We start from the raw sequence: 19,372 nt of genomic DNA, 5'->3' as shown, positions 1-19,372 counted from the left end.
GGAAGAGGAGCAGGAAGAGACTGGAAGGGAAGCCTGCTGAGGCTGTGTAGTAGCACACTCCTACCTCCCAGCACTCAGGCAGAATGAAGCAGAAGTGGCAGGATCTAGGGACAGCCACAGCCAGGAAGGGAGATCCTATCTGAAAAGCCAAAAATTAGAGCTGCAGCTCAGTGACAGAGAACTTAGCATAGCAGGCCTAAAGAATGGGTTCTATTCCATCCCCACCAAGGCTTTAAAAAAGACACATGGATGGGCTGGAGAGATGGCTCAGAGGTTAAGAGCACTGACTGCTCTTCCAGAGGTCCTGAGTTCCATTCCTAGCAACCACATGGTGGCTCACAACCATCTGTAATGGGATCTGATGCCCTCTTCTGGTGTGTCTAAAGACAGCTACAGTAAAATACATAATTCTTAAAAAAAAAAAAAAAAAAAAAAAAAAAACCTCCAAGAAACCAAGAAAAAAGCCTTGTAACCTCAGTTTCTTCAAAAACATGTCATTCTTGGATTTATGCTTTATATCATTATTTGTTGTTTTGCCACATGCAGCTTTGTCCTTGTGGTTAGACCCTTTAATCCTGTGGCTCCTTTTAACCCTCAGGTACAAATTGTCTGATGCTCTGAATAAAGTTGTTTAGTGCATGAGACTTTACTCCATCTCATATAATGGCTCCATTTTCCCAGGTCCTACCAGATTTAGAGTGGTAAAACTCAGGCTTAGAGAAAAGGTACAGTATTGAAATTTCCTTAGTTATGAAATGGGGGACAGAAAAAGCATGAAAATCCTTTCAGCCCTAAAAGCAACAGCAAAAGCCTTTTGTTTAGGTCCAAGTAGAGTTTCTCTGCTGTCCGTCTTTAGTATTCCTTAAGACTGCACAATGATGAGGAAGGCAATGGCTACACTGAACCACCTAAGAAGTACTGGTCTCAACAGGAAGCATAGTACTCTAATGGTGAATGGTAACTATCAAAAGAGATGATAGTCCCACAATTAACCTTAACCAAGTTTGGCATAAAAGGACTGAAGGAAACAAATATAACACTTCTGTTACAGAAAGGAAATATTCAGCCAAGCATTCATAAGCACATTTACGTGTTCTCTGCATTTGTCCTGCATGTGTTTCCTAGTATAATGTGCCATTTGATTAAAAAAAACAGTTGAGAAACACATTTTCATCAAACCATAAGAGGATGTGTATTTGCAAGTACAGCTCTGCTCAGATCACACTGATATGTCACTAAAAGACCTAATAAAATGCAGTTGTGATTATTACATTTATTTGCTTCTTAGGTTCAATGTATAAAAGGTGTATATGTATACATATAAGTACATATGTGTGAATTTCTAAAATGTTGAAGGTTTTTATATAAATACATCTCATCTCATTTAGTGAACTATGTATAAATTTATCTGTCAATCTTTAAATTTCCATCTTTGTCGTTCATCATATTTATAAATAAGACTAGGAAAATATTTCCCATACATAACTAAAATACACTTAAGTAATTGAAATTTAAACTTATGAGCAGAGGTACCATTATTTTATTTAGAACTGATGACATAACTTTACAATATTATTTCACTCAGAATTAGCTACTGGATTTGAGGTAAAAAGAACACTTTCTTTTTAAAGGAAATACATTTGTAGACAGGCTTTCCTTCTCTTCTGTCTTGGTCATACGATAATGATGCACTCTTACAAATTATACTTGATGTTAATTAGTAAAACTGGCACCAAGTGTGATGTTTCAAAAGACAAGTGTTTATGCCTAATATCTGTGATACAATAAGAAAGTTACTGCACTATATATTTGATCTCAAACAGATAGCCTTTCCACTGGCAAAACTAGGTCCATGGATAATTAATTTTCTTTAATTTATTCGCAAGTTTAACATTTATTTTTGTCCTTGTTGTTTTTACACCATAAGGCTATTTAATGCAATTTACAAAGTGAACCTCCAAAACTTCAGGAACAGAACTGAGGCCTTCAGTGACAGCAACAAGCCTACAGTACACATGTATTCAGGGCACAACCGAAGCAGGCACTCCTGGGGCCTTGCCCTTTACCTCCCAGCTGCCAACATTTAATATAACTGACATCAGAATGTCAGAATCAGCAAAGGTGTCACTTTGTTCTATTTCCAACCAATCTTAACAACTGTACATAATGCCACAGTACTGATTTATATCATGTCTGTTAATGAGATTTGCATTTTAAATTTTATTATGTCATTTTGTTTTAAAAGACAAGAATCTCACTGTGTAGTTCTGGCTGCCTGCCCTGGAACACCCTGTGTAGTCCAGGTTGGTCTTGAACTCAAATCTCCTGCTTCTGCCTGATCTGCTGAAATTAAAGGTATATGCCATCAAACCCAGCTATAGTTCCTCTTTTTTTTTTTAAGTGTAAAGGAAAGGAGAGGACAGGAGGGGAGGAACAAGAATGAGGAGAAGGAGAAGGGAGGGGAAGGGAAAATGGAAGGAAAGAAGAGGGAGAAGAAAATGGGAGGGAGGAGAGGGGAGAGGAAAGGCAGAGACCTTAAAAGACAAGGAAAGGAACAGGACCATGTTCAAGGCCAGCATGAATTACAGAGTGAGACCCTTTTCTCAATTTAAAAAACATCAAACATGAACCAGCTATTTGTTTTGTTTTGTTTTCTGAGACAGGGTCTTTCCATGTAGCCCTGACCATCCTGGAACTCACTAGCTGGCCTTGAGCAGAGATCTTCTTGCCTATGCTTCCCAAGTTCAATACCCATGCCCAGCCAGCATCTTTTTTCAAATTCACATTTCAACAATAAGCAGGTAAACAGCTTTACAGATGCAATGAAGAGGCCTTTGAGGCAGAAAGATGATCACAGTGGTATTAGAGTAGGCCAAATGAAACCTCAGGGGTCCTTTATAAATGATTAGTAGGGCAAAAGGGACAGCATTGATCAGAGTCACAGTGTGGAAAAGACTCAGCTGGCTATAGCTAAAAAGGGGAAAGATAATGTCAACCCTAGGAAGACAGAGACAGGAGGACTACTGTGAGTTCAAGACCCAGATGGGTTTCCTACCTAGCATTAGGGCAGCTAATGTCACAAAGAACCTGTATCAAGCAAAACAAAACTACCAGAGATAGAAGACAAAAGAATGGGGGGGGGGGGCACACAGAAGGCCACTGGAAGCTGTAAAGGGACTAGGCAAGAGATTCTGCCTTAGAACATCCAAAAAGAATACAACCCAATCCATGTTGTTTCCTGTAGTCCAGAAAAAAAGTATGGCAGATACCGTGAGCATAGCAAGTTGTATTCAAACACTAAGTTCATTAATTTGTTGTAATAATTGAAAACTTAAGAGATCGTGGAAGCAATTACATCCAGAAAGGATAGAGTGTTTTCAGTGAAATCTTCAGGTTCAGAACTGGTGGCACACTGCAGACAGGAGAGAGCGTGCACTCGACTCATGCCATCCATGGATGACAGACCAGCTGCATAGTGCTCTCAAAGATGAGATAGCAAAGATGAATCGATGGGCTTTTAAACAAAACAGAGAACACACAAGGAAGCATTTAGCCACAAGCCAAAGTAAGCATATATAATACATGCACACTCAAATATATTCACTCTGATTGCTTGTCTGTTTGTTTTCAATACAGAAGAGCAAACCCAGGGCCTTCAATGTTAGACAAGCCATCTATCATTGAACTACAACCCTAGCTATAATGCTCCCAGCCCTTAATTTTTAAATTCTGAGAAAGGATCTAGGGAACTTACTTATGTTAGCCCTCAACTCATTCTGTAGTATTCAAAACAAAACCAATATAGTTCACCTTATCAGATTAAAAACAAAAACAAAGCCAAGTTCCCTTCCACAGATACATAAAGAGTAACAACATTTATTATCCCATAACTTATATAAGCACTCCACAAACTGAAACTATACAATAAACCACTTTAGAAAACAATGACAATTTCTTATAAACAGACATCTACCATGTAAACTATTCATTTCACACACAAATGTATCTGCCCTAAAGAAACAAAGGCAGGAGCAATGAGAACGTTAAAGCACAAAAAGGCACTTGCTACCAAGTCTGACACCTGACCACACCCAAGGACCCACAAGGTTGGCTGGAGGAAACCATTCCTGGTAACTAGCCTCTGACCTAAAACATACTGGGTGCCCACACACAAATAAATAAATACATAACTTTTAAAAATTAAAAAAACACATTTAACTATGAAAAATGTGCATATAAACATTTATATAAGTTTAATACGTAATTCCCAAAATTATGAAAACAACCTATATTTCCAACAACAGATACATAAACACTTGACAAGGGGAACCACTAAGCAATAAAAAGCAGTAACTTGGGCTGGAGAGATGGCTCAGCAGTTAAGAGCACTGACTGCTCTTCCAGAGAACCCAAATTCAATTCTCAGCAACCAATGGTGGCTCACAACCATCTGTAATGTGATCTGATGCCCTCTTCTGGTGTGTCTGAGGACAGTGACAATGTATGCATATACAAAATAAATAATTTTACAAAAAGCAGCAACTCTTTTATATGGAACAATATGGGCAGATCTCAAGTAAAATATGCTGTGTAAAAAAGCTGAACGGAAATGAAGGGGTAGGAGACAGGTGCATGACTGCATTCACAGAAATTGTACAAAACAAACTATTCTATAATGGCATAAAGCCTGAGAACAGGGAATGAGAGGGAAGGTTTATAAAAAGCACATGTTTCTTTCTTTATGTTGATGATCTCTTGGAAATATGTGAAAATTTGCATGATACTATTCTAAGCTTAAATTATATGTAATTTATTTTCCCTAAACAAGAAGTCAACAGTCTGGCATGGTGGGGCGTACAGTCAGTCATCCCATCTACCCAGAGGCTAAAGCACAGTAATGGAGCGTTTAAAGGGCGGCATGGACACCTTACCAAAGCTTCCTCACAATAAAACTTAAGAAACAAGGAGCCAGTCTGATTCCCAGGAAGCACATGACAGCTCAGTACCATCTATAACTCCACTCCTAGGGAATCCAATGCCCTCCTTTAACTTCCATGGGCACCAGGAATTCATGTGGTACAGAGTCATATTTGTAGGCAAAACATAAAAAGAAAATAACCCTTTTTACAAAAAATGCTAAGGCAGCTGGAGGGACCAACAGGACCACAGTGAGACCATTACAAACATAACAAAACAAAAATGTTGGCCTACAACTCAAAAGAAAGCTAAAAGTAATCATGACTACAATCAACCAATACAAACTCCACATTCCCAGGCTATCTATACCATCATGACATTTGTCTGAGACAGCTTATATACCTGAGGTCTATTCAGATTACATATTAGTGTTCAAACATGATGTATTACTTACATGTTTTATGGTAGTGACTGTGTGAACATATCTGTTAAACTACTGATAATGTACGAAACACTTTTATGTTGTATAATACCCAATAATGATAATAAACTATTACCAGACTATACAGTCACAATACTTGTTACTACTGTACTAGAGTACATTATTACTACTTTTTTCAGTATACTTTTTAATGTTTTTTTTAATCTTATGTGTATCACCTGCATGTATGTCTGTTGTGTAGGGAACTAGAAAGCTGCCACATACATGCTGGAAATTGAATTGCGGTCCTTTGGAAAAGGACTAGTGCTCTTAATCGCTGAGCCATCTCTCCAGACCCAACTAATACTGTTTTTTTTTTGTTTTTTTTTTTGTTTTTTTTTTATTAAAATTATATTTAAAACTGTGCTTTTCTGGGCTGGAGAGATGGCTCAGTGGTTAAGAGCACTGATTGCTCTTCCAGAGGTCCTGAGTTCAATTCCTAGCAACCACATGGTGGCTCACAACCATCTGTAATGAAATCCGGCGCCCTCTTCTGGTGTCTGAAAACAGCTACAGTGTACTCAATAAAAAATTAAAAATAAATAAATAAATAAATAAAAGTGCTTTTCTGCACCAACAGCCTCGTGCACCTTGTATTTTCCACTCTTGACAACATCAACTATCTATCCATAGGAATAATGGAGACTTTTACACACACACACACACACACACACACACACACACACACACCATGCAGCAGACTGATGTAGGTAAAATCTCCTAGTGACATTTCTTAGCAGGTATGCACCCTCATCATTAAGCAATGTATGACGATACTTAAGACACATGCTGCTACTTGACTAAAAATGAACTCAGAAGACTTTACAAGTTGATACCTGTGAGATGTGATTGATGGATGACTCCATCCTCCGAAGCTGAGATGCTTGGATATCCAGCAGCTGGAGCACATTGTTGGCCAATGCATTTATTTGATAAGCAACACTTGCTAGAGATTGAGTTGTGTATGCTTTGGTCTCTTCTAGAGCTTTTCTCTTGTCTGTAGCCTGAAATAAGAACAAAAGGAACCAATGCTCAGCTAATATTCATTAAACACACTACAGACCATTTCCACCATTTAAAAGCTCAATCGATTTGGCAAGATGGCTCAATGGGTAAAAGTGCTTGCTACACAAGCCTGGTGACATGAGTTTAATTCCCAGAACCCCCTTAAAGGTAGAAAGAGACACACAGCACCACAGCTGTCCTCTGACTTCCCCATGCACTCTGTGGCACCGGCACCCTCACACCTATGCACAAAGTGCACACGCACAGTAATAATAAATTAGATGGAGGAGTAATTATAAAAAAGTTTGGAACTAATCTGATGATTCTTAGGATTCTAGATAGAGTTACAGGTAACAGACTTTGTAAAATATTGGTCTTGTGATTCTGCAATATTTCTAAAGTCATTTTTTACTTTAGCCTTATAGATTACTTACGATGTTTAAACAATTATGCTGTCTGTATAAAACAAGTTTACTTTTTCATTTGAAATCATCTTCTGTTTTAGTTCTTTCTTTTGTTCTTTTAGTAGCTAAAAATACAAGTACAATGTTGAATAGAAGCAGCCATCCACACTATTAAAAGCAAAGTTGTTTTGCATTAAAACACTGAATCTTGTTCGGTGGTCTAGAATGTGCAAGTAAGTTCTAGAATCAAACCTCAGAACCAGAGGAGAAAATGTAGGTTTTCTACAGTTAAAAGACAAATAAAAAACTGTTTGTTTACAAAGCCAGACAGACTGAAACTGAGTGAGACAATTATTTTCAGTCATTCTACTCTACAATTTTATCTGCCTTTTTAAAAAATTTTCAACTTACAAACCTCACTTGTTTTTCCATCACAGGAGTGGGAAGAAATGTTAGCATTGGCTAACATCTATTTCTCCTTCCCCACCAAAAACTTGTACGTTATTTTCCAGTTTTATAATAAAATCATATAACTGCATACAGTCAATGAGTTGTTAACAAAAACAAGTTTACTCATAAATACATAAGAACCTTTTCATCCCAATGCAAAAGTACAACAATAATGTCATACTTAATCAAATACGGTATTTTACAAAGCTTCCATTTTAAATTTTCAAGTAAGGAAAGAGTACCATAACTGGTTGTTCAATTTGAAATGGTCAGCCCTGAAGACATTCATGGAAGTAACATTATATGGACTCAACAGGTTATTTTTAGGAATACTTATGTATATATGTACAAGCATGAAATAACAATTGATTTTTAAAGAGGCCATGCCTTTTGAAGTAGAGCAGGAAAATGCATTTCCTGTCACCATTAATTTCCATTCACATAAACTATAAATTTGAACCGCAAATTTGCATAAAATTCCTGCTGCCAGTTATCTCAAGTTTGTAGCTACCTTAGATTCTTTTAATCACCAACTGACCTTAGTATATTCAAGAAGCACACAAAATGGGCTACAGACTACCAAACAACTAAGAGTGTGTCCACAGAACTAAGACTGGCATTAACCAAGGCAGGCACTCAATGTTAACTAGTGGCTCCAGTATTTGACCTATCATGTGAAGCCCATTTGTCATCCCTGTCTTAAACAACAGATGAAGGCCACTTAAAGAGAATCAAATATAAACAGCTTTAAAAGAAAAGCTAATTGTTTAAAAAAAGCTGTTCTTAAAATAAGCAACACAGTGAATGCACTTAAAATAAACCATACAGGAAATTCCTTAAATAACTAAAATCTATGATCATCTCAACCATGACCAACTTTCTTCTGCCTCCTTCATCATCCACCTACAGATATCAAACTTACTAAATTAGGACTGATAGCTAGAGTAGAAACCTTGAAAAGAAGTTAACAACTTCCTTAAGTCCCTTTCTGCCCATTCATGGCATCTTCAAAAGGAATGAATGAATGAATGAATGAATGAATGAATGAATGAATGAATGAATGAATGAATGAAAAAAAATTTTTAATTCTCTTTCACTGCCTGAAGAAAAAAACTGCTGGTTATAAGCAATCACAATCTTCTTCATCCTTCTATATTCCTCCTTCCGCCTTTTCCAGCAGAAAAATTACCACCACCGCCATCTATACAGGTGTTCGTTTGCTGTTCACTTCCTTTCTTTACCTACAGGTAACTTGTTGTCCCTTTATTATGTCAATACCTGCCCTCCAAAAAGAGAAAGAAAACATCCTCAAGCCAGGAGTGACAGTACACAAGCTATTATAACCCAAGCATCTGGGAGGCAGGAAACCATCAGCAAGTTTGAGGACAGCCTAACTAAACATTGGAGAACCTGCCTCACAAATGGAGACCTGAGGACAGGAATAGGATTTGTGGCATACTCTGTTCCGTAACTGGAAAGCTCACAAAGAACAATCAACCACCATCTTCATATTTAACTGTATTTTAGAAAACATTTTAAAGCTTTTGTAGTCAGTTTCTATCTCCCTGGCATTTCTAATAGACAGATAACTTGGTTCTGAAACTTTAAGTTTTATCATAGTTACAAAATCCCTTTATCTTCAGCATCACAATTCATTTATACTTTAAAAGGCTTAAGACACAAACTTTGGAAACACTGTTTCAGAAAAAAACAAGTACATTTAAAACACATGATTACGTTCAAGGCCACCCTGGGAACATAGTGAGCTTCAACCCAGGCTCTGCTGCAGAGTGAGATTTCCCATGTCAAAAATAAACAAAAGAATGTAATTCACTGTTGGACAAGGCAAGCCCTAAACAAAAAAGGCTGTAAGCAAAGCAATATAAACACCACCCACCAGTGTGCACTCACACCTGGTGTGAAGCAGCCTAACCACTATCCTAATGCCTAGGTCACCAGTAGCCAGATCTCACACTCCCCTGCCCAGGAAAACAATGCCTAGTCATATGACCTAAGTCAAGTACTCTTCAGTCACACAGCATAGGCATCATGCAAGCCCTCTCTTCCCAGAGAAATCTTAAGGAGTACACCATTGTCACCATGATAACACCAAGGCCTCTGCTGCACAACTGTACTGATAAAACCTTTTGCCTCAAAGGACAATCCCTCTTCATACCTCTCTCGATCTCCTCAAAAAAATCTGACATGTTACATATTTATGCACTGTTCACATAAAAAAATTTCCTATTTAGCCTTAAAAACTGGCTTTCCTTCCACTTACTCCTTTGCTGTTAATCCATGTCTCACATAATTTTATTTCTTAAAGAGAATTTGATTGCAAAACACTTGACATACTGTTAGACGGTACAACCAGAAAAAACACTTATCACAACTGCTTAATACCTATGATGTTCTTCACTTCTAGGAAACTGCCCAGAAGAAAATCAAGGGTGAATGGAAAGAATATTCATACCACCTTTATTTATAGCAGGGGGAAAAAAATCTAGAACCAATGTAAAGAACAATGACAGGTGACAAAAAAATTCATTTTTCCTACCATGTTACTCAGAAATTATGTAGATATTTACCAAGAAGTAAAGTGTATTAAGGTCAAGATTTTAAAGCAAGAAGCAGATCATTGAAATATATTAGGATAAGGTATTTATTATATAATTTCACTTAACATTTATGGTAATAGTTGAAGAGGTAATGAAGATCCAAGATGGAGGATGAAAATCACAGTCAACTTGAGAAGCTAAAGCATCCAGCTACAGAAATAGGATTAAAAAAGAAAATCTAATGGGGGAGCTGTGCCATCTAATGGGGTACTTGCCATCACATCTGGAGATGTGGGACTACTGTCAGCAATCAGAAAAGGGAATTGGACACAGAACAAGAGAGTAGTCAGGCTGGGGCCCACAAGTTCCTGTATGACTCTTACTGCATCTAACAGAAGAACCTTCAAATGGTAGACAGCACTGCTCACACAATCCCTCTTTTGGCTAATTCTTACCCAGTGCATTTGGCAACCATAGAGGAGAGAAGATTATGCAGCTCAAAGCCTGAGCTTGAGTAAACATAAACAGTAAAAACCACCATAGTCCAGTCTGCAGATATGTATATTTGCACATCTCTCTTAGACACAGAGAATTCACGAGCAAAGCCAACAGCAAAACTGTGCTTCAGTCTGCCGTGCCACAGCTATCTGTCTCTATGACCAAAACAACTATTGGTTACTTTCCTTGATGCTCTAACAAATACCTGACAAAAAAAAGCAACATAAGAAATGCTTTGGTTAAGTTTGAGGCAGTCTTGTGACTGCAAAGGCTTGGAGGTAGGAGCGTGAGCAGATGTCAGGTTGCCACACAGCCATACTTACTGCCTGCTGCGCTCACTTTCTCCTCATTATTTTCAATTTAGGACTCTGATCAGGGACACTTACTTTTCCTTTGTTTTACTTCTGACCTAGTGTGTTTCCTTTTTTGCTTTCTATTTTTCTATAATATGCAAACTTTATCTTATTGTTTTTATATTCTATTCCTCTTATATTTAAGCTTATTCTTATTACGGAGAAATCTCTTTCATTTTATTCATTCATTCAGGTTTTCCTGGGGATTGAATTGAGGAACTTGCTGTATGCTCAACAAACAGAATCTTACCACAGGGTTATAACTCGACTCTGAGTGGTTTTTTTTTTTTTTTTTGTTGTTGTTGTTGTTGTTTTTCTTCTTCCTAATTTGCTCTCTTCTTCAAAACAAACATTTCTATCCCTCCTTGTTCTCTGACTGAAGTTTACTTGCCTCCATTTTCCTCTCTCCCTGTCACGTATCCTTTATCTCACCCATTTATTACATCAACATTTACACTACATAATTTTTGACTTATTGATATATTGCTTTGCCATTCTGCATTTTATGATCATTGGTAATACACTGGTGGACTTTAACTGATTTAAATGTGTTTCAGTGTCTTGAACCTTTGTTGTGACTGCTGATAACGTTTCCTCTTCTCCAAGTGGAAATTGATGTTGAGCCTTCAAAACCTAGAAGGCCCTTTAATTCCAGAACTCTGTAGACCAGAGTAGGAGGCCAGTGCGATCTACATAGTAATTTCCAGGTCAGAATGCTCAGTAAAGATTACCAAATAAAAGCCAAAGGGATCTACAAATCAAGAAATACAGATCATAACAAAAACCAAAGCATAAAAAAGCAAGGCAATATGACACGTTAACTCTACTAGTAAATTCAAGAGTACTAAAATGGGTTAAATGCTCAATGGATGAAGACCTCACTTTTATCGGCAAAAGAGAAAAATAAACAAATGAGCAGGAATGAAGTAATTAATCCAAAACCTAGACAAGAAATACAGCAGTAGAGAAGAAAGTCACCAAAATAATTTTTAAAATCTTCAATATAGATGTAAAGGTCAGGACCATGTTTTGGAGATTTTGTTTTGTTTTTTAAAAAAAACTTCAGCAAATCATGTCTGATTTATTTGTTTTGGCTTTTTTTGGGAGGGCAGGGTGGGGCTTGTTTGTGGAAAGAAAAACTGTGAAAATGAAAAACTAAATAAATCAAGTTAAAGCACAGGAGTCTAACCAAGAGACTCAAACAAGCAGGAAGAAAATGAACAAAATCAGGAATCAAGAGAGAAGATCCAGAAAATACTATATTCAAACCTCAATAAAGGAAAAACAAACACTGAAAACAGATGAGCAAAACATCCATGAACTCTAAGATATAATCAGGAGACCAAACTAATAACCAAAAGAAAAAATGGGGAGCTGAGACAGAATATGATCAAAATTTAAAGAAAATATCCAAATACTTGCATCTAAAATGCCAGAGCCTGGCTATGCCAGGTTCACTCAAAGTGTCAGAAATACAAACCAAGGGCCAGGCATGGTGGTGCAAGCCTTTAAACCCAGAGCTTGGGAGGCAGAAGCTGATGGTTCTCTATGAGCTCCAAGCCAACTAGCTAGTGTTAAAACTGTTCCAAAAAAAGAAAAAGGCAAACAAATATTAAAAGCTATAGGGGAAATCCACTAATTTACCTACAAAGGCAAGCACATCAGAAAAAAACTGAGCACTCTCATCAGCAAACCTAACAAGAAAGCATGAAATGATATGTTACCCTCAAGCCTGGAGTCAGGCTCTATCTGCTGAGAAGCCCCATAAGAAAGGCTCACCTTCACAGATCTAAGAGTAATGTGTTATGGACAAGAAGTTATCATTAAGATTAAAGAGTGACAGACATGCCCAAGGAAGGACCACTGCAGGGCTCTGGTCCCTTTCTGAGTCTTGTGCTGAGCATGTAGAGATGGCAGCTAGTGGGAACAAAATCCCATTATAATGCTGGTTATACAGGAAACAGATCAACATGTTAGAAGCTTTGGAAACCTTGAAAATGCACATTCCTTGCTAGAGGGAACATTTGACTATGATGTAGAAATGGATCTGGACATTTTCCTATGAAACCTTTTGAAGTACTGGTTTCTTTGAAAGTCAGATGGTATTTTGCTGGAGCAAACACATGAAGGAGTGTTTTCCTGAAGCAGACACAGATGAAAGGATGTTTCACTAAGGCAGACTCATGAAGGAATGTTCCATGAAGCAGACACAGGTGAAAGATGTCTTGCTAAAACAAGCACATGAAAGGATGCAAGGTGAATAATTCTTCCATAACATAATGCACGTATTGGTTCACCTTACATTGCATACTTGAGCTCCATTTTTTGGGACTCTTACAGAGAGAAAGATACCAGAAAACTTCTGGTGATGTGCTGGCAGCTTTTTGCTACTTCCCCAGACTTGGGTGGATTGGCAGAGTGATGTCAGCTGATACAGACTCACATTGAATTTTGCTAAGAGAGATTCACATGCTGAGACAAGACATGAGGTGAAGCAAGACCAGTGGAGGACTCATGGTATCTGGAGAGAGCATAGATAAGACTCAAGAGACAGTGACAGAAGCTTGGCTTGCTTTTATGCTAGCTGTGCAAAGGCTCTTGATCTCGAGTCTTAGCTGATCTCTGCTTCGCTGAGAGGGGCATGGTAAAGAACTTCTCATAGCATCCATAGTGGTCTTAATCCCTCCTACTGATTTATGTAATTCAGCTGAGGCTTGGCTGTTCCTGCTAGGGAGTGCCAGCACTGCTGCTCTCTCAACACTACTGAACTGAACTGCTGTATTATCCATGAAGTGTTTGAGTGGACTGAGCCGCTGCTGATGCCCTCTGTGATGGTTTGCAGATGCTTCGCCCAGGGAATGGCAAAGTGTGGTCTTGTTGGAGTAGGTGTGTCACTGTGGGAGTGGGCTTAAAACCCTCACCCTAGCTGCCTAGAAGTATTCTACCAGCAGCCTTCAGATGAAGATGTAGAACTCTCAGTCCTGCACCATGCAGGCCTGGATGCTGTTATGTTCCTACCTTGATGATAGTGGACTGAACCTCTGAACCTGTAAGTCAGCCCCAAGTAAATGTTGTCCTTATAAGAGTTGCCTTAGTCATGGTGTCTGTTCACAGCAATAAAATCCTAAGACAACCTGTGAACTAACTAAACTGATTTCCTGACAATGCAGATATGATTTGCTCCAAAAAAACAATTTCTAAACAGGTACACTTCTTCCACATCCTAATAACCTTTATTTTCCACTACCTCTGGTGGGTGGTTGGGCTAGAAGAGAGGTCAAAGCATTTAGGAACCGTTATTAAATAGGGTTGAGAAAAAATTAAAACCTACAATCTTTTATTAAATAAACTTTTGTAATGGATGGAAAGAAGGAAGGAAGGAACTATTTTAAGGTCTGAAACAGAACTGCTAGATCAAATCTGTCTCAGAAATAAGACATCCCAAGACAAGAACAAACTAAGGTAGTTTACATCCACCAACTTATAACTGTAGAATACTTAAAAGAATCACCGAATTCAACGTGTTAATGAGAAAATTCCTAACACTACTAGGGTAGAAAGAAAAGAAGAAACAATAATTCAAGCAACTAAAAAGTCAATATAATTACAAGAATTAACAAGCCTCTCAACAATAACCCTAAATGTAAATGAGCTAAACTCATCCACAAAAAGATACAAATTATACAGTACTTAAAAACAGATTCAGGAGGGTTGGAAAGACTGCTCTTCCAAAGGTCCTGAGTCAATTCCCAGCAACCACATGGTGGCTCACAACCATCTACAATGTGATCTAATGCCCTCTTCTGGTGTGTCTACATAAAATAAATAAATAAATATATATATATATATATATTTTTTTTTTTTTTAAAAAAAAAAAAAAAACAGATTCAATTCTTTGTTGCTGACAAGAAATCAACCTGACTAGGAAAAAAAAAAAAACCACTCACAGAAGGCATCAGCAAATAGATTTATCAAGCAAACAGAAACCAAACAATTCTGATACTTGATAAAGTATATTTCAAACCAAAATTAGGCAGAACATTCCAAAAAGCTGCATTATATATGAATAAGTAAAACAATCAAGAAAGTATGCAACTATAAGTCTATATACATCAAATATTGGAGGCTCACAATTTCATAAGATAAGCAGTGGGCATAAAAGGTCACAAAGGCCCTCATTCAATAGAAATTAGTGAATTTGGATATCCCGCCCACTCTCATTATGTAAGACTAAAGTAAACTAAAGACTAAAACTAAAGTAAACAAAAACTTCCTAAATTAGGCTATACCATAGGTCAAATGGTTCTAAGAGGTATGCACACAGTATTCCATCCAGCAGAATCAGATTACACATTCTCCTCGGCAGCCCACAGAAGCTTATAAAATTAAACATCATTAGACTGGCCAAACAGCTCAGTGAGTAAAGGCACTTCCTACCTGATGACCCCAGTTTCATCCCATTAGCCACAGGGTAGAAGGAAAAACTGACTTCTACAGGTTTTACTCTGGTCCATACAGTCAACTATGGCATACACACGCCCACACATAAAAAATAAATAGGAAATAAGTTCATTAACTAACTTAAATAGACTACATTGTAGTTCACAAAGCAAACTGTAAAGATTGCAAAATAATGAAAACTTCTTTTACCTTACCAGATCAAAGTGCAATAAAATAGGAAATCAATAGCAAGAAAATACAGAAAGTACACATACATTAAGACTGAAAGTACACTCATGAATGACCACTGGGCCAATGAAGAAATCAGGAATAAAATTTAAAGATTCCTAGGATCAGGGACTGGAGAAATGGCTCAGCCAGTCATGAGAGCACTTTAGGGACCCATGTTCATTTCCCTGCAACCATATGGTTGTTTATTACCATCTGCAACTCCAGTTCCAGAGGATACAACTCCTTTCTCTGGCATCTGTGGGCACAAGGCACACACATTGTCAACATACAGTCAGGCGAACACTTGTACACATAAAATAAATAAGACTTTTTTTTTCTTTTAATCCTAGAAATCAAAAAACAAAGGTATAAATTCCTAGAACCTTTGGTGAAGACAGTTAAAAGAAAAAGTTCATACTACTAATAAGAAACATGCTAAATAGGAAAAACTAAAATCAGGGACAGGCAAATGTGTCCATTCTTTCCACTGTTTCAATGCAGTATTCAAAGTCATAGCTAGAACAATACAAAGAAAACCAGACTACAGATAGGAAAGGATGAAATCCAAGCATTCCTACAGACAGTCTGACGGAGGCATTTCTCAACTGAAATTCCTCTTTCCAGAGAACTCTAACATGTTAAGTTGACCAAAAAAAAAAAAAAAAAAAATCTGTGGATCTGACTATTGCACTAATGACATATCCATGGTAGGGACAGAATGACATGGTTCCTGCCCTCAGGGACAGGGACAGCAAGCATGAACCTTCACACGTGTCCATAGCTGCTGAGGGTCTAAGGGTTGTTTGTATAATAATGTACATATTTTACGTTCCTCCTTCAAGGAATGTCTTCCCTGTTAACATTAATGACTCCATGATAATCAGAGACAGCATGAGTCTGGGAGGAGAAGCTGTGGCTAGCCCTGCAGGGTTGAACTCTGTGGGAGAAAAATTCTAAAACCATGGCTTCAAAAATATATTTCTCAACTATGAAAAATATAAGGTTACAATAAAATTATGAGAGACTTCACAAATCTAAAGGAACAAAAGCTGCTGTGCTGCAAGCCAACCTGTCAGAAAGATGCTATACGGAAAGTTTAATTTCAAGACAGGGTCTCACCCATAAAGCTTACGGTCTGTGCTTAACAGAGGTAGGCAGATTTCTGAAATCTTTTGCAAAGTTAAAAGGAAATGTATGCATGTTGGGGATCAAGAGATGTTGATTCATAAGACAATCAAAAGGAAATCTGGAGTAAATGACTGAATAGATATGTAAAATAAAAGACTGGGTTTATGATATGCAAGAAATGAGCTATCCAGAGAAATTTTTTAGAATTTCAAGAAAAAAGTGCTTGGAGAACTGTCTCAAGCAGAACATAAAGAGACAGTTATCTAGAGATCTCCAGAGAAAGTAAATCAAAAAGGAAGGAAGGAAGGAAGGAAGGAAGGAAGGAAGGAAGGTAGGAAAAAAGAAAGGAAGGAAGAACAGAGATGGTAGGCTGCAAAACTGCCTGGAGCAGAACGTGGGCTCCCAGCCTCCACCCAAGATTTGATTTCCAGTCATTTCTGCCTCTCCCAGAATCCCTCTCCAAGCCGAGGCTGGTCCTTGACAACTGCTGACTGACAAGTCTAAATGTGCTCACTGGAACCATAGTAAGAGCTCTACATGGGGTAGAGTGCTGTGGAAAGTTGTCTTCCAAGCATGACAGGGCTGTAAGACTGAGCTCATCACAGCAGCAGCAGCAGCACTGCCCAGGACTGGGCCAGCCGAGCTGGGAAGAAGTGAATCAACACCAGTGGGAGGGGAACAACAAAATAAGGGTGGGAATGAATATGTTAAAAAATATATGCACAGGTACAAAAATGTCACAAGATTATAAGAATTAATATATGCTAAAGACAGAAATAAGAAACAGAAATGGCTAAAAAATATTTAGAAAACTAACAACAAACACCAGCAAGGATGTGAGGGAAAGGAACCTTACTGCAAACCTAATTTGGATCCCTAGCACCTACTATGGAAAGAATGAACTCCCTCATGCTGTCCTCTGGCCTCCATTTAGGCATGCTGGGGAATTCACATGTTACATGTACACACAAGTAAATAATGAGTTTTTTAAAAGTTATTATTTAACTATCATAACTATCACATGACCTAGTTAAACTACTCTTGAATAAATATGAGTCTTGTCAGAGCTAACGAAAATGAGGCGTGACTTCTGAACAAATTACCCAGCTCTATGGTTTGGCATGGAAAGAGGACAAATTCTGACCCCATCTGAGAAACAAAAGGTAATAGAATATGCTATCTTGAGGGAAAACAATTACTAAATATCCAGAGAGAAAGGGAGAAATATCCCTAATTAGCCAGCTGGTGATCCCTATACAAGACAGTAAATGAGGCCTTAATGATATATGGGGGGTATAGAATAGAAGGCATTATCTCTATTCTATCTTAGAGAGTCTCAGGGAGACCAAAGTTAAGCCTTTAAATCATTCACAAATTATTACTGTCTGCCAGGAGGAAAAGGAGAAGAGACCCCTGTGGCTTTCCTTTATAGGTTGAGCCATGAAAAAGTCTAACATATAGATGAGATCACAGAAAGAGATCCTCTCAAAGGTATATTTCAGGCCACAGGGATGGAACAGCCCACATCTGTCTGATAGGGCTACCACTCTTCAGGACCTGACAGATCAAACACATTACCAAACCAGTGCTCCCATATGTAGATAGCCTTCTTTTGGGCAGACCCTAAAAAAGTCGTCTTCTAAGCCACCAAGTCTCTTAAATTTCTTGGCTGAAAGAAAATAGGTGTCTCAAGACAAGCCCACCATCTATTTGGTCTAATTCTAACAAAGAGTACCGAAGCCTTGGGGTTTGAACATATCCAACCTACTTTAAACCTCACTCTCCCTCAAACCTTCAAACAAGTAATCCTTCCTTAGGCATTCTAGATATTACAGAACTTGGATTCCTAGATAGGACAGTCTGGCTATTTGTCTTTATCAGACCTTAAAAGAAACTCAAAGGCACTCATTTCTACAAATCCCCAAATTTCAGCATGCTTTTTAGAAGCATTTTAAAAGAGCCCCTCTCCTAGACTCCTACTTTAGCACTATGCATTCACTATGCATTTAGCACTATGCATTCCGGTATAGTCACACAATTTGTAAGTTATCTAATTACAGACTCAGACAAGGGAGAGCCTGGTGGTCTCAGGGCAGTGACAGTCACTGAATTTTTAATCTCTGAAGCTCAATAGTTGGGAGAAACAGTGGCTATATGACAGCCAATTACTTAAATACCAACCTGTTATATTGGAAGGTCCTAAAGCGACCCTTACGGCCTGTTGAAATTTAAATCTTGCCACATATATCAGAAGAAGAGAGGGAACCTCTCCAATTCCTGTAAAGTGTCCTAACAGAGGATGCTCATGTTGTGATTTAACAGACCAGTCTCTGGAGAAACCTGACTTAATATTATACACTAACAGGAGCTCTTTCACAAATGGTTGAATCAAATATTTACCATGGTTATGATTTTTTCATGGCGCTCTTATCTCGGAGTCTCTACTGCCAAGCTTGCTGAGTTCCTTGTTTTCACTAATACCCTTGAGTTATCCCAACAGAAAAGAGGTAATATCTGTACAGATTTAAATGTGCCTTTCTAAGTCTACATTAACACGTGATTATCGGGAAAAAAACAGGGTCTTCTAAACAACACTTGACTTCTCCATTAAACTCTTAGGCTATCTTTCCACCCTATGGGGGATGTGGGACCCTGTTACCAGACAGGCATAAAAAATGGTAAGATTGAGTGAGCTCAGACCAGGAATCTCCAAGACTTGAGATCAGCAGGAGCCGAACCACTCCCTATCCACTCCTGCATCTGCTTTGGAACACCCAACCATAACACCCGACTGAGAAGGCCATGGCAATCAGTCACACAAGGAAAACACCTAGAGTCATCCCAAACTGAGCCAACAGAAAACATTTACCCTAAATCCACCTGACTTCTAAATGTTTATAAAGTCAC

General features: G+C 38.1%; 1 protein-coding gene across 5 annotated transcripts in view; it reads right to left on the bottom strand.

Moving 5' to 3' along the window:
- Window positions 1–19,372, bottom strand: part of ABI1 (abl interactor 1) — an 84,072-nt gene that overhangs the window by 44,170 nt on the left and 20,530 nt on the right. For all 5 annotated transcript variants that reach the window (XM_080917939.1, XM_080917941.1, XM_080917940.1 and 2 more), the window contains exon 2: window positions 6,235–6,402. In XM_080917939.1, the coding sequence (XP_080774065.1) occupies window positions 6,235–6,402 (168 nt within the window). The remainder of the gene's footprint in view (window positions 1–6,234; window positions 6,403–19,372) is intronic.

This window comes from Micromys minutus, assembly GCF_963924665.1.
Source record: "Micromys minutus genome assembly, chromosome: 6".
NCBI lineage: Eukaryota > Metazoa > Chordata > Mammalia > Rodentia > Muridae > Micromys > Micromys minutus.
Note: the sequence above shows the minus strand (reverse complement) of the source record. Positions and strands in the feature narration are given on the sequence as shown.